The sequence below is a fragment of the Oryza sativa genome, chromosome 9 (genome assembly GCF_034140825.1).
Source record: "Oryza sativa Japonica Group chromosome 9, ASM3414082v1".
In the NCBI taxonomy this organism is placed as follows: Eukaryota; Viridiplantae; Streptophyta; class Magnoliopsida; order Poales; family Poaceae; genus Oryza; species Oryza sativa.
The window spans coordinates 25,505,824-25,521,140 of record NC_089043.1 but is presented as its reverse complement, the minus strand read 5'-3'; the positions used below and the strand labels follow the sequence as shown (position 1 = coordinate 25,521,140).

General features: G+C 51.5%; 2 protein-coding genes across 3 annotated transcripts; both read left to right on the top strand.

Moving 5' to 3' along the window:
- The first annotated feature begins 8,222 nt into the window (after positions 1-8,222).
- On the top strand, positions 8,223-10,122 carry LOC136351725 (uncharacterized). Its single transcript, XM_066303993.1, has 3 exons — positions 8,223-8,508; positions 8,892-9,504; positions 9,669-10,122. The coding sequence occupies exons 1-3, from the start codon at positions 8,223-8,225 to the stop codon at positions 10,120-10,122; spliced, it is 1,353 nt and encodes a 450-aa protein (XP_066160090.1).
- Positions 10,123-10,374: 252 nt separating this feature from the next.
- On the top strand, positions 10,375-15,122 carry LOC4347697 (DNA-(apurinic or apyrimidinic site) endonuclease 2). Of its 2 annotated transcripts, none has more exons than XM_015756538.3 (11): positions 10,375-10,717; positions 11,133-11,241; positions 11,413-11,649; positions 11,777-11,862; positions 12,075-12,190; positions 12,742-12,822; positions 13,138-13,338; positions 13,418-13,569; positions 13,767-14,455; positions 14,580-14,694; positions 14,787-15,122. In XM_015756538.3, exons 1-10 carry the CDS (start codon positions 10,607-10,609, stop codon positions 14,655-14,657), a joined length of 1,860 nt encoding a protein of 619 aa, XP_015612024.1. In that variant the 5' UTR covers positions 10,375-10,606; the 3' UTR covers positions 14,658-14,694; positions 14,787-15,122. The 2 variants fall into 2 exon arrangements, with proteins under 2 accessions (XP_015612024.1, XP_015612025.1); XM_015756539.3 differs by having other exon boundaries at positions 14,784-15,122.
- The last annotated feature ends 195 nt before the right edge of the window (positions 15,123-15,317 follow it).

Genomic DNA, 15,317 nt, shown 5'->3' with positions numbered 1-15,317 from the left:
GAGTCTCTCCTTTTTTTTCGCCGGGCTGGCAAAACTTGCCGGCCAAAGTATATTAAGAAAGAAAGCGAGAATGTATATTATTTCCTAACGCCCCAAGAACAGAACTCCGGGAGCAAAAAAGCAGAGAAAAAGCTACTAAAAATCCCTCCTTAAACAGGGCCGCCCCAACTACAGATCACTCTATTGGAATCAACCCCGCAGCTGTCCAGGTCTCCCATTCATCCATGATGGTCACACATAGATTGACAGGGGAGCTTGCTTTCCCTTCAAACACACGCGCATTGCGCTCTTTCCAAATCAACCAAGTCACCAAAATGACACCCGCATCAAATACCTTTCTCTCTTTCTTAGCAACAATCTTACGAGCATCACACCACTAGGAGGAGAGATCAGCAGACGGCGTTGTTTGAAGGAGACCAAGGCGACCTCTGACAAGGCCCCAAACCTCCTGAGTAAAGGAACAGCTACTAAAGATGTGGTGGCATGACTCGCCGCTGATTGAGCAGAGGTGGCAAATTGGGGCAAGATGCCAGCCCCTGCGTTGAAGGTTGTCGGCAGTAAGGCAAGCGCTCTTCATCGCACAAAACATAAAGAATTTGCATCGTTCCGACGCCCGGGATTTCCAGATGATCTTGCCAAGAGCGCAGCGAGACCGTCCCGTGGACAAAAGTGAATAAGCCGATTTGACGGAGAAAGTTCCCTTAGAGTCTGGACACCACCTCAACTCATCGCGCACCCCATGATCCAGCTGCACTAGTGCTAGAAGATCCCAAAGCGCGAAGAACTCCAGGAGGGCCTGGACAGACAGGCCGCCCCGAACGTCTCCTACCCAAGAATTCTCGTGCAGCCCTTCCGCCACCGATTTTGTCTTGTTGCGAACATAGGAGAAGAGCATAAGGGAACGATTTGCGATTGAGCCCCCTCCCGAGAGCCAGCTATCAGTCTAGAAGGATGTTTGTTCACCATTGCCCAGTTGCACCATGCAGCCAGCCGCAAAGCAGTGCGCCACTTTTTTGTCTATTGGCTACACAAAATTAACCCAGGGCCTCTTAGGCTAGACACGGCAGAGCCATGGCCAGCGAGTTCTCAAGGCGACGCCCATGAGACGCAGGTCCTTAATGCCGAGACCCCCGTTCTCGATTGGTAGACAGAGTTTATCCCAGGCCACCAGGCTGCAGCTGCCCGCTGCGTTTTCATCCCCTTTCCATAGGAAGCCGCGACATTTCTTCTCAATTTCCTTGATTGCCCAAACTGGTAGCTCCAGCACAGACATGAAGTATAACGGCAACACCATCAACACATGCTTGATGATTGCGAGCCGAGCGTCTAGAGCGAGGAGCTTCGGCTTCCAACTAGCCAGACTCTTAGCAAGACGATCCATCATTGGCTGCAGGTCCGCTTTTCCCAGCTTGCGCACTGAAAGAGGAAGTCCAAGATAGACGATGGGGAGCAACCGCACCGGGCACCCCAGCACTTCAGTCACAGCCGCAAGTTGTTCGTCCGAGCAATGTATGGGCGTGATGGAACTTTCGCGAAGTTCGAGACCAAACCAGTTGCATCCCTCATAAACCTGAGCAAAGTGAGAATGGTCGAAGCATCCTGAGTCGAAGGATGGAAGAAAACGATGGCATCATCTGCGTATAGCAAAGCACGCAGAGGAAACACGCCACCAGCAAGAGGCGACAGCGCGCCCCTATTGGCAGCGGTAGCACACAAAGCGGCAAAGGTCTCCATGACCAGCACAAAGAGCAGCGGCGATAAAGGGTCGCCCTGCCTTAAACCTCTCGCCAACCTGATCCTTTGTGTGTCACGCCCATTGATACATACAGTAGTCGACGAGGAGACGAGAAGCACGGCAATACAGTCGTGCCATTTAACTCCAAAACCGAGATGGCGAAGGAGCTCAAGCAGGAATTCCCAGGACACCGTGTCGAACGCCTTTGCAATGTCGAGCTTGAGTAGGATAGCAGGGCATTTCGCACGGTGAAGCCTCTGCACTACCCCCTGGACATAAAGGAAATTCTCCTAGATCCTCCTCATCTTGATAAAGGCCGACTGAGCCGGGCCAACGAGATCGCCTATGCGAGCAGCAAGCCTAGTGGCCAAGACTTTAGTGAACAGCTTGATGAAACTGTGGATTAGACTAATTGGCCTATAGTCGGCCAGCTGCATTGGGTCTTCCTTCTTGGGGAGCAAGATAATGGACGCCGTGTTGAGAAGGTGAAGGTGTTGCGAGTTCGCGTTCAACACCAGGTTCAGCGCCGCCACCACATCCTCCTTCACAATTTCCCAACATCTCTTGTAGAAGGCTGCGCCGAACCCATCCGGCCCCGGTGCGCGGTCACTCAGCATTTCTAGCATGACTTTCTTGGCTTCATCCTCCAAAATCTCAATTTCCAGCTCAGAGAGATCAAGGGTAGGGAGACCAAGGCGTCCTAGGTCGAGCGCCACCATTGGTGGCGAGGGCGAGCCCATAATTTCGAGGAAGTAGTCATGAGCCATAGCCAATTTGTCCTCCTCTGTCACCCCCCAAACTCCGCCTTGCTGCAGCACAGGAATTGTCTTCTTTCTTCTTCTCGCGTTGATCTTCAAGTAGAAGAATTGGGAGGCTGTCCCACTGTGCTTGAGATATCGCAGGCGTGCCCGCTGCCGCAGCCGAATGCGCTCCAGCGCCGCGAGCGCCAAACACCGGCCTTTGAGTGCCGCACGCAAAGAACGCTCCTCGTGGGACAGCAGACGCAAGTCCATAGCACCGTCTAGTCTTAGAATTATCTCATGCGCCATCGCAAGTTGCAAACGCAACTCGCTAATACGACGCTCACCCCATGACTTCAGCGCCATCGCCGTCGCTCGTAGCTTGAAGTGGAGGGAACTTAGGGCGTTTGAACCAGCTGGCACCACATCCCACGCCGACCGGACCACCTCCTCGAAGCCTTCCAGATGAAGCCAGAAAGCTTCAAACTTGAAGCGTCGCGATCTGTGCACCATCGCCTCACAAGCCAGCAGAAGGGGGCAATGGTCAGAGGCCGACGAGCTGAGCGCCTGCAGATGTGCGTCACGGAAGAAGTCCTCCCAATCAGCATTCATCAAGACTTTATTGATCTTGGTAATGGTTGGTCGTTCTTGCTCACTACTCCATGTGTAGCGTCGGCCGAACAAGTAGAGCTCACGGAGCTCCAAAGTGTTCAACAGACCCCTGAACCGATTAATCAAGCCTCTATTGACATTGCCATTGTTCTTGTCCGACTCTGCTGCCAGGAGGTTGAAATCACCCACAATGCACCAGGCCCCCTGCACGCACTGTTGCCCCACCCAGGTTAGCTCCTCCAGGAACTGAATTTTCTGCTCGGTCTCCTGGGGTCCATAGACATTTGTCAACGTCCATGACGCACCCCCTTCCAGATTGGTCACACACAGCGAGAGCGACCATACCCCTTTATGAAGACAACTCATATTGAAACGATCACTGCGCCAGGCAGTGAACAACCCCCCTCTAGTTCCCTCAGCAGGGATGAACTCAAAACCATCTAAAAAAGAGCCACAAGATTGAACAACAAGCTGTCGATCAAGCACGGCCAGCTTTGACTCTTGACAACAAAAGATAGAAGCGCGGGAGGATCTAACCATCTCCGCTACAAGAGGCCTTTTACCAGCATTATTCAGGCCTCTGACTTTCCACACCAAAAGAGAACACGACATTGAAACAGGGGCTTCAAAGCGCAAGCGGAGAAACAGGGCTTCAGCAAACCTCGACGCTCTGAGGAGACGACAGCCTGACGTTGCACAGTGCCGCCAAGGCTTGCACATGGGCCGGCACAAGAGGGGACTTGAAGAGCTCCAAGTATTTGAGGATGTCAGTGTCTTCCACCTTGCTCTCGTCTTCAACCACCCTGAGCTTCTTCATGAGCACACGCTGGGCTTTGGACACCGAGTGCTGGTGTCGCCCGCCATTAATGGCGGCCAGCCTTTCGCTGCGTCTTGGAGTGTGGGAGTATGGCTCAATCCGCCGTTTGGATCGAGCTGGTGTCGCCTGCGGACGCGTGCCGATGATCGCCGCTGGCTGGGGTGCCACAAGGTCACCCAGCGATGGAACTGCCTCACCCGGAGAGAGAGACGCGGCGGCCGCTGGGAACGCAGCGCTGGGAAGCGCCAGGGAGCCATCAATGACCTGCGAGGTCCGCTCCGAGTGGGCCAGGGAAAGCGGCACCCCTGGCGAGCCGTCCTGAGTAAGGCCCAAAGCGGCCCGATGGGTAGGCCACTTGCGGCCTGAGGTTGGGAGGAGGTGGCGTTTGCGGTAGACTATTTGTGGGCTGGCGACGTGCACCTCGGGCCACGGCCCAAGAACCATCTCCAGCGCCCCTGTAGAAAGGGGAACCGATTCCCGCTCACCGGGCGGATTGAACGTGAGGTTCGCGCCCTCCACAACTGCCAGCGGCGCCACAGCCGGAAGAGGTGGCGACGATGTAAATGCCACTGAACTCAGCAAATCTCTGGCGGGTTCTTCGAAGGATATTTGCCTGGCAAGCCCCACACCCAGGGACTCCCTTACATGTGGGTCCACCACTAGTTTTGCTGGCGCTGATGCTGGGCGAGTTAATGAGCCCGGCCCCATCACGACCGTCTCGATGGAGATCAGCACCTCGTTTGGTGACGCGTGCTCGACCGGTGCTCCCAAGATGGTGACCGTTTCAGGCCCTTCCGGTGCGAGCATCGGTGACGAGACCACGTCGGAGATGACATCCACCTCCAAACCGCCGAGGGCCGTGCCCGGCGGGGATCCCAGAGATGCCAAGGACGCCATCGCTTCCGGTGTGTGCTCGGGCGGAGAGCCCAAGGCGGAGGCCGGCTCCATCTCGACTGGCGTTGGCTCCGGCGGGGAAAGAACCACCTGAACGGAATCGCAAGGACGATCCAGAACTGCTCCCGAGATATCCGTCGACGGTGCCGACGGTGTGACGGCTAGCAAATGCGGCCCCCTAGACGTGGCTCAAGGGGCCGCTGTCGTTGGAGACCCCCAGCCGTTCCCGACCTCGGCCCCGCGAAACAATGACCACCGCCCAGAGGCTAACCGGGCCGGTGCCATCGATCCTGCCGAGGAAGGTGCCGTAGGCGCACCTGCGCAGAGCCTCGCGATCGTCGTTGTAGGGGTCATCGGGGGGGCTGTCCAGCAGCTGCTGAACTGGGTCAACCACTTCCAGGACATGGATCAGCAGGTCAAACGAGAGGCACCTCTTCTCTATCGGGGGCGCCGGCGGTGTCTGCGAGACTAGCGGCTCGTGTATGTCAGGGTCCTCCATCACCGGCGGCATCCACCATTCTTGCATCGGCTCCGGAATGTCGAGGGTGAATTCCTTGGGAATTTTGGACGGGTCCACCGACCAGGCCAGCACCTCCGTCATGCATGCGTCGACTGGCAAGAACAGTTCGATGAACTGGCAGTCAATCTTGTTGAGGAACTGCTTGATGGCTTCAAACTCCAATGCATGCGCTGGGAGCCCCTCCACGGCCAGCTTGACGACAAACAGGAGCTTGGACCTCCGAGCATGAACTGAGCGGTGCCAATGACGGAAGGAGATCGACGCCCCCTCCACGCTGAACCTGCCGGACCACCCCAGGACGGATGCGCAGTCCTCCTCACGCCGAAAGGAGATGAGGAAGTCCGAGGGCCTGGTGACCTCGATGCGAACATCTTCCGAGGGAACCCTGCAGCGACGCCCCAAAGCTGCGACCACCATCGCCGGCGAGACCTCCCTTCTCCCGGACAGCACCGACGTGACCAGCGCACGCTTCCTCATCTGCTGCTCAATCGCGGCCATCCCAGGGGTCCAGGACAGGACTCCACGGCCCCCCTGCGGCCGCAAGAGGGGGGTCTCCAGCTCCAATGTCTTCCTCCATCGGCTTGGTACTGACGGACTTAACCGGGGCGGGCGGGGGCAACGCAGTAGGGGGTAGCGCCGTCTTGCTATGCACCGGCTGAGGATGCTCCTTGTCACCTGGGACAGAAGCGCTGGTGCTGGCGGCCAAATGCTGGGGACGCTTGGGCGCCGCAGCCGCCGGCACTTTCCGAGGAAGGGTGGCGTCGATGTCGACCTTGCAGTTGCGCTCGATATGACCTGGATACCAGCAACGATAGCAAGTTGGGGGTTGACTGCAGGAAGCCTTAAGGTGCCCCAGACCTAGGCAGCGAAAGCATCTGCCGTGGAGCCAACGCGGAATCGGACGGGGCTCCGGCGGAGTAAATGCGGTGGTTGGCCGACCGGCAGCAGAAGAGCCTTTACTCCTGCGCCTCACCACACGCCACCCCGCGTCGACTTCCTCCTGCGACAGGGACGGACGAGGAGCAGGCGGGGACCAGACGACATCCGCCCAAGATGCAGCAGAAAGCGCAGGGGCCTTATCTGGGCAACGGCCATCGGAGCGAGCGGCCGCCGGACGAGGAGTTGGTAGGTGGTTGGTCGCCGAGGCTCTCGCACTCTCTCTTATCTCTCTGTCACCACCGAGTCTCTCCTTTTCACCGATCTGTACACCGGTGGGCTTTGCCTGCTGGTCTCATCTAGCTCTACCAGCGATGGTGTCATGCAGTGATTCTTTCAGCATGTTCCTGTTCAAGAGGGCCAACAGTGTTGTTGATGAATCTGCAAAGGTGATGCAGAGGACCATTTTTTGTCCTCATGGCGTCTGATCTGGTGGAAATTGGAATGGGGAAGGTGAGGGAGCGATGATGCCAACATGTATGGCCCGGCGAGGTGGCCCAAGCGGCGCGATGCAAGCTTGCTGCAGGTAGCTCGTTGGCTGGAAGATGACAAACGGGGAAAGGAAGAAGAAGGGGGATGAATGAAGAAGACATGGGTATTTTAGTCCTAAAATATTAGAAAATGCATTGAAAGGGTATGTAGTGGCATATTTTTAACACTTGATAAATTACAATGGTATGGTTAAAAATAGGTGAATACTAATGGCATATTTCAAAACCGTAAAAATTATTAGGGTTAATTGGATCCATGCCACTACAGCGTTGCCAAATTGAAAAAATACCACTACTATTCGTCATATCGGCTGGGTGCCACTGTAATTTTGAGAAATTGGATCCATACCACTCAGTTGCGTTTTTCATCCACTCCTGTTGACGCCGTCTCTCCGCGTCCGAGGACCAAGGACACCTGCTGAAAAAAATCAGAGAGGAAAACAAAGGAAAAGGAAAAAAAATGAAATAGCTGCTACGGCCGTGTTTAAGCCCCGTTTAGTTCCCAAAAAGTTTTTCCCAAAAACATCACATCGAATTTTTGGACACATGCATAGAGCATTAAATATAGATTAAAAGAAAAACTAATTGCACAGTTAGGGAGGAAATCGCAAGACGAATCTTTTTAGGCTAATTAGTCCATGATTAGCCACAAGTGCTACAGTAATCCACATTTGCTAATGGCGGAGTAATTAGGCTCAAAAGATTCGTCTCGCGGTTTCCAGGCGAGTTATGAAATTAGTTTTTTCATTTGTGTCTAAAAACCCCTTCCGACATTCGGTTAAACGTCCGATGTGACATTCAAAAATTTTCATTTCGCGAACTAAACATGCCCTGTTTCCCCCCTATTTCCAACTTTCCGTCACATCATATCACATCAAAAACTTTCCTACACATATAGGGTGTGTTTGGTTGGGCTTTTCAACCTGCTTTTGCTTTTGCAAAAGCCAAAAGCCAACCAAAGGGCTCAAAAGCCACAGCTGCTTTTACCCAAAGCCAGCTTTTGGTGTAGTACAAATCAAAAGCAGCCCTCCCCCATGCTTTCAGCTGCTTTTGGGGGAAAAAAATTACCCACCACTGCCATTACACAAAAACAAATTGCGTGTTCCTTTTCTTTTCTCCCATCGGCATCGCTCCTCCTCCTCACTTTGCCGTCGCCGCCGCTCCTCCTCGCCCCACCGCCGCCGCTCCTCCTCGCCGAGACGCTGCCGTCGTCGCTCCTCCTCGCCGAGACGCCGCCACCGCAGCTCCTCCTCGCCGACACGCCGCCGCCGCCGCCACCCCTCTCGTCGCCTCCGCTCCTCCTTGCCCCGTCGCCGCCGCACCTCCTCGCTGAGATGCCACCGCTGCCGCTCCTCCTCAACGAGCCGCCGTCGCCGCCGCCGCCGCTGCCGCCGCCCCTCTCGTCCCGCGCCGGCCCAGATCCGCCGACGAGGAGGTGAGGGAGGAGAAAGAGGAGTACGAAGGGGAGGAGGAGGAGATGGACGGCGAGGTGCCGGTGTCCCCGCCGCCCGCCGTCGAGGCCGACTCCACCGCCGCCCGCGTCTACCTCCCCTCCGGCGCCACCACCGCTGCCACCGAGGCCGATGACGCCGTGCGCACTGCCGCTCCCCGCCGCCGCTCGAGGCCGACGACGCCACCGAGGCCTACTCCGCCGCCCAACCCGACGCCGGCGCCACTCTTGCCCTTCCCCGACCGGCGCCGCCCGACGCCGTCCCCGCCCATCCCTAACCGACGCCGGCCAACCCGACGCCAGCGCCGCTCCCGTCCTTTCCCGACCGGCGCCTCCTCCTCCCGGCGCCGCCGCCCCTTCGTTCGCCGGCCGTGGAGGAGGCGCGTCCTCCTTGCCGAGCCGCCGCCGCCGCCGAGGCCGATGACGCCGCCGCCGCTGCCATCTCCATCTCTCCCCTTATTTTCTTTCGACGAGTGTATGGCATGTGGGGCCCGCTTGTCAGCGGGACTAGTTATTTCAAAAGCCACAGCTGTTGAACCAAACGAGCTTTTTCAAAAGCCACAGTCCATATTTCACAGCTACTTTTCAAAAAGCCACAGCCCACAGCTACTTTTTCAAAAGCCACAGCTCAACCAAACACACCCTCAACTTTTTTTCCAAACTCTCAAATTTCTTTAACCTTCCAACTTTTTTTAGGAACTAAACACACCTACGATGAGCAGCCAGCATGTAGTGGCGTTGCCATCCATGAGCACCGCCCGAGCAGACTACCCATCAACGACTGCTGGCCATCCCATCCGTCCCTGATCGCACAGAGCTCGCTGGTCATCACCATCACGTCTTATAGAACCGCTTCTGCTTCTTGGACGGTGAACGCCGGGTTGGGGAACATCACCATCTTCTTGGCCCATGGCCAGTTCCTGGGGAAAAACCAGATTCGCAGATACCGATGGCCGCTCGAGCGACGAGGAGGGCTTGAACAGGATGCGGGACTGTTGTTGCTTGCTCCGTCGCTTGGGCGTCCACGACGGCATTGCGCGCCGCCGCTACTTGCCATTGCGGACCTCGCGCGCGCGGACGCCTCCGCGCCGGTGACAAGGAGGAGCAGGAGAAGGCGCCGGTGCCGCCCGTCGCCGTCGCCAAGCTATCCAGCCGCGGAAGCGCCCGCCACCTCCAGCCAAGGCGCCGGAAGCCCCACCGGAAACCAAGCCCAAGATTTCTCCGGCGCCGAGCTCCCTCGCCGTCGCCGCCACCAAGCTCCTTCGTCGCCGCCGCCAAGCTCCCGGATGAGGATGAAAATGGAGACGCTGTGAGAGATGAGATGGAAAAAGTGACGGGAGTGCCATGGTTCTGATTTTTGAAATTTTCAAGGGTTAATTAGATCCATGCCATTAAAATTTTGCCTGTTTTGAAATATACCATTAATATTTGCGTATTTGTAATGATGCTATTGCTACTTGTTTCTAATCTTAGTGGTGCCACTGAGATACGTATTTTGCATGTATTGGACAAAAATGCCCTCATCTTCTACCTCTCTCCCTCTTCCCCATCTTCTACCCTCTCTATCTTCTCACTGCGCCGCCATCCCGCCGCCGCGTGCTGCAGCAGCGGGGCGCGCGCTGCAGCTTGCTCCACCGCTGTGTCGCTGCTGCTGCCACCGCAGCTGCTGCGCCGCCGCGCGCCGCCGCTGCAGCTGCTGCCGTCGAGCCACATCGCGCCGCCGCCGCTGCCGCCACCGAGCCGCGTCGCTCCGCCACCGCTGCAACTACTGCCGCCGAGCCACGTCGCGCCGCCGCCGCTGCTGTGCCGCCGCGCCGCCGTCGCCGCGTCGCGTCGCTCCAGCCGCCGCCGTCGAGCCGTGTCGCCCCTGAGAAGGAAGAGAGGAGGGAAGAGAAAGGGGAAGAAGGAAGAAGGGGGAAAGGGGTAGTTTGGTCCAATTTTATCTGAAAATACATCCAAGGGGTAAGTGGTATCTTTTGGATATGTGTGAAATTATAATGACATATTTCCAAATACATGAATACCTTTTAATAACATGTATCTAATTAACCCAATTTCCAACGGCACCCAGCTGATATGACGAATAGTAGTGGTATTTTTTTAATTTGTCGAAGTTGCAGTAGTATGATCCAATTAAACCAAATTATAATGGCATAGATCTGTGCACAAATGAAGGAGTGACAGATCTTAGCCTTGGTTTTTCCATCGGACGGTGGGCGTGAGGCGTGAGTGGTGGTGCGCCTGTCCGCCCCGGGCAGTCGCCTCTCGCCGGCGGCGGGCTTGGACGGCCGGAGATAGGCCGCAAACTCGCGAAGGCGCCTCCGTCGCGGCGGCAGAAGCGGGTGGCGTCCTGTCGGTGGTCGGCGTCCGGGTGGGGGGTTGGGGGAACCCTCGCGGTCGCGGCGGCGGGGATGGTGAAGATAGTGACGTACAACGTGAACGGGCTGCGGCCGCGGGTGGCGCAGCATGGCTCGCTCCGCCGCCTCCTCGACGCCCTCGACGCCGACATCATCTGCTTCCAGGTCCGCTCAATCGCTCACCCCCTGCCTCCCCACCGCACTCCGCAGCACTGGCCGATGCCTCGCAATCTCATCATGTATATAAACCCTAGCTGTTTGATGGGGTACTACTTCAGTGATTCACTCACTGTAGGTCACCACAAATGATGTAATCGATCGCACTGTTATGTTCAGCAATACGCAAATGTGCTAAATTAGCATTGTGTTGCCATAGCCGCTTGATTTCATAGAGATTCAGAACGCGTACCGTTTGTTTATTTATCTCTGAACTGATAAATGAGCATTGTTCTGTGGTGGAAGCTGCACATTTGCTGTTAAATGTTTAGTCACGCCAACACGTGCAGTTTCTGTATGAACTATGAAGTAAGTTAAGCCCGCGATTCAGCAGAGCTGACTAAATTAATGTGATGTATTTCAGGAGACAAAATTGTCGAGGCAGGACTTGTCGGGGGATGTCATCATGGCTGAGGGATACGAGGCTTTTATTTCATGCAATCGTTCATCGAAAGGGCGTGGAGCTTACTCTGGTGAGTTTTTCTGGAGATTAACCAGGAAATACCCATCGACTGATTTGGGGTGGGGGTCTTTTAGCAACGCACTATTAGTTGAAGTTGCTTTTCAATCATTCAATCTATTGGTTAATTTACTTTGAATGTTGTGTCACGAAGTGTAAGTTTCTGTACTTAACTCTATTGTAGGTGTTGCCACGTTTTGCCGGGTAACATCAGCCTTTTCCAGTCAAGAGGTTGCTTTACCAGTAGCAGCTGAGGAAGGCTTTACTGGATTGCAAGAGACTGCAAAGAACAGTGAAACTATTGGGGATTTTGTTCTTGTAACTCCTGTGGAAGAGGAAGGTCTTGGTGAAGTAACAAAAGAAGAGCTGCTCAAGGTGGACAATGAAGGACGTTGTGTAATTACAGATCATGGACATTTTGGTTGGTCTCTTGTTCTGTCCCCTTGAAATATAGACAGCATAAGTAGCATTCAGCATGTTGATGTTTATTCGTTGCACATTTGATTTCTTCTCTTTATTTGATGATATTTACTGCACCATTTCTGCAGTTCTTTTTAATATATATGGCCCAGCTGTTGAAGAAGATGATATAGAACGAGTTCGCTTTAAGCTACTATTTTACAAGATACTACAGGTACTTCATGTGCATCTCAGTCAGTCAGTAAATTTTGGAGGAATAGTTTCACGATTGATTGATTTCTGCCAATGATAATAGCTTGTTTACTTACTCTGATTTTATTTCTTTTTAGTGCAAAATGTGCACCCCTCCTGTGTCTTCCTTAAATAACTGTTAATAGCTTAGTTAAAGGACTGTTATTTATACTGTCTTCATCTCATATCTTCTAGAGAAGATGGGAACATTTGTTGGCTCTTGGGAAAAGAGTTTTCGTTGTTGGTGATTTGAATATTGCACCTTCTTCAATAGATAGGTGTGATGCCCAACCTGGATTCGAGAAGCAAACGTAAGCTCATTTCCTTTTCCTTTTTAGTAAGATTTACTTGGACCGTTTTGGAATCTCAAGTCAAAGTTTTGCTGAACTTGCATGATTTTAAGACATGAAAATAAACTGAATAACCTCAGCACTATTACTAAATATATCAATTCGTTTCATAGGAAAATTCCATTTAACATGATCTGGTGATACTTTTCTCTGTAAGAACAATCTGCTGTTGAGGGCTGTCAAGGTCAGTGAGGCAACATCATATGAGAAGCAAAACTTTAGCATTTCAAGTGAAGTTCCATGCACAGGCCACGTGAACTTAGAGCTGCTTCTGCTTTCACCTATAATGACGTAATGCATCTTGCAGCACTAAGGCTGAAAGTTCAGTAGAAATTGTTGATAAGTGAAGCTTGAAATTTTTTGAACTTGACCTTCCACTTGTGATGAGTTCGCTAGTCTGATGATGTGCTTGATAATACATCAATCATTTATTTTATCCTCTCTTTAGAGTACTCTAACATGAAGCCACTTGGGAATGACAAATTACTTCATTACCCTTTCCCTAATTCAAGGTTTCGGAAATGGTTGAGATCCATGCTGAGAGAACATGGAGGTCCATTTTTTGATGCTTTCCGATCAAAACACCCTGAAAGGTATTGAAAGCTCTCTTTCTTTGTTCCATGCTTGTGTGCTTATCCAACCTATTTTAGTTTTTGTTATAATTCCAGTTACTCCATGCCTACAGGGTAGGTGTGTATTTCCCTGTTAATGTTAATCAATTTTTTCTGAAACTTAAGACCTACTCTGTATGCGGCCCATTATTGAGGCTTAGAAAGCATGCCTTGAATTTGTTAAATGGAACAAATATTTATCTTTTCTCTTTATAAGATTAACAACTATAGCAGACACAGAATTACTTGCTAACCATGTACCTTGATATTCTAACCTTGCTGCTTTTTCTTATGCAGAGTGGGAGCTTATACCTGTTTTAATCAAAAAGTTGGAGCTGAAGTATACAATTATGGTTCTAGAATTGATCACATTCTCATTTCTGGTGCCTGCTTCCATCACTGCGGTTCTGTGGATGACCACAGCATCTTTCCCTGCCATGTGGAAGAATGTGAAATTATGGATCATTTCAGAAGAGGGAATAGCGAAAATATGTCAATGTATAGAATGGTCGAAAGTTTTCTTTGCAGGATTTGCAGTGACACATTAGAATTATTTACTATATTACATTGTCCACAGGTGGAAAGGAGGGAGAAGTAGTAAGCTAGAAGGATCAGATCATATTCCAGTTTATATTGTGCTGAATGAGATACCTGAACTTCCAGTTCATAACACTCCTTCATCAGCTGCTAGATATCTTCCTGAAATCCGTGGACGGCAACAGAGCATAGGTGAGCAACCTTTTGTGTTCCTACTTAAGTAATATAGGCTTTTAATGTTTATTATAGCATTATAGCATATAACTTGTGAAGGCAGCCGCTCCTGGCCTTATTTGATAGTTTAGTTATGAGTACATACTTGCGTGCATATTGAAGTAATACTGTTTGTGTGCGCATTATGCTGACCAATTGTATTTTCCAACATGCAGTATCATTCCTAAGGAAAGGCATGATTTATGAACATAAAGATGCCATGTCCATGGATAGAGCAGATGAAAGCTGCTGTGGTGGTGGCTTGGAAAGGAAAGCTATATATAAGGAAGAACCACCAACTGATATAGCCAAATTTTCCAAAGGTAACGACCTTCATAGTGTCATCAAGCGGAAAATTCGTGATCAATTGTTAAATGAAGGTTCAAGTGGCAACTCCCATAATAGCACTGCAGCATTACTGGCAACACAAAGTAGAAAAGCTTCCTTTTCTTGCAGCAAGGCTGTGTCCAACAAGAAAAACAAACATAACTTGTCTTCCCAACCTACGATCAAGTCATTTTTTCAACAACCAAAGTCAAAGCCAGGAGATAGCAGTACCAATAGCATAGTTACTCCACCAGATACTTTGCATGGTATGGATGAATTACATGATCCAAAGAATGACTGTCTGCCAGAAAGCATCCAGTGTACAACTCCAGCAACCGAAGATCAGGGTAACTCAGATGTACCCTGCTCGCTTTCAACAGATAAATGCAATGAAGCAACACTGGAGTGGCAAAGAATACAGCAGAGAATGAAGATGACCCTACCACTTTGCAAAGGACACCATGAACCTTGCATTCCAAGGTCTGTGAAGAAAGGCTCTAATATTGGTCGCCTATTCTATGTCTGTGCCCGTGCTCAGGTATTTAACTTCAGAATCAACTGCTCAATTCACATCCGAGGAACAATCATAAAGGTAGTTCATATTGACAGAGGATGAAAAGCATTGGCATTGTGCTGTAACCACCATGTATTGTCTATGACAGGGACCTGCATCAAACCAAGAAGCAAATTGTGGTCACTTTCAGTGGGCCACTGTTAAGTCTAAAGAGAAACGCCGGTGACTAATTTCTCTTTTATCGCATAGGTGTAACACTCACTGTAAGTATTTACTTCCATACTGTACGTGGTGGTGCTATTATTGGGCAATTTTATTTGTTTAAGTGCTAACTTCTGTTTTTTTCCCCAAGTAGCCTGGACATGTGTGTGTCACTTGTTTCTATACACATGAAATGCTGATGTTCTTCTCGGGAGCAAGCTGGTATTTGAGTCAGCAACTCGGCATTAATCTCTAGTTATGCATTACGCAGGTACATAATTTAATTTTGTGTTTAATTTAGATGGCTACCATGGCCTCCTTTGTTGTTTACATATGTTATATTGTTTGGTCAAATGCCACCTTGTAGCTTTCTCGTAGTTTTGTTTTCTCGGGTTTGGCTAGCTTATGTTTGCAACTACCCTTGGATGTATTAATTGAAAAACTAGCTGAGAAGCATGAAAAGAAATCAAGTGAAGTAAATTGTGTACTAGCAGTATATTGTTCTGTTCCCACTATGAGAATTAGGCACTTGAATCGTGTTTCTGTTTTCTAAAAAAATGTGGCCTCACTGAGCATAATTTGTGGCATTTTGTTGCTGGTCAATTTTTGCCCTTGCACGTTTGCACCTATGTTGTTCTGAGCTCTTTGGGTAACACGGGTCTATATTTGAGACTTGAGAGGATCT

Excerpts from the sequence above, each read along its gene's own strand:
- LOC136351725 (XM_066303993.1), top strand. The coding sequence starts at position 8,223 with ATGGACGGCGAGGTGCCGGTGTCCCCGCCGCCCGCCGTCGAGGCCGAC. Across the intron at positions 8,509-8,891 it reads CCGACGCCAGCGCCGCTCCC|GAACTAAACACACCTACGAT; the intron begins GTCCTTTCCCGA and ends AACTTTTTTTAG. Across the intron at positions 9,505-9,668 it reads AGGATGAAAATGGAGACGCT|TGGTGCCACTGAGATACGTA; the intron begins GTGAGAGATGAG and ends TTCTAATCTTAG.
- LOC4347697 (XM_015756538.3), top strand. The coding sequence starts at position 10,607 with ATGGTGAAGATAGTGACGTACAACGTGAACGGGCTGCGGCCGCGGGTG. Across the intron at positions 12,191-12,741 it reads CCTGGATTCGAGAAGCAAAC|GTTTCGGAAATGGTTGAGAT; the intron begins GTAAGCTCATTT and ends CCCTAATTCAAG. Across the intron at positions 13,339-13,417 it reads AATAGCGAAAATATGTCAAT|GTGGAAAGGAGGGAGAAGTA; the intron begins GTATAGAATGGT and ends CATTGTCCACAG.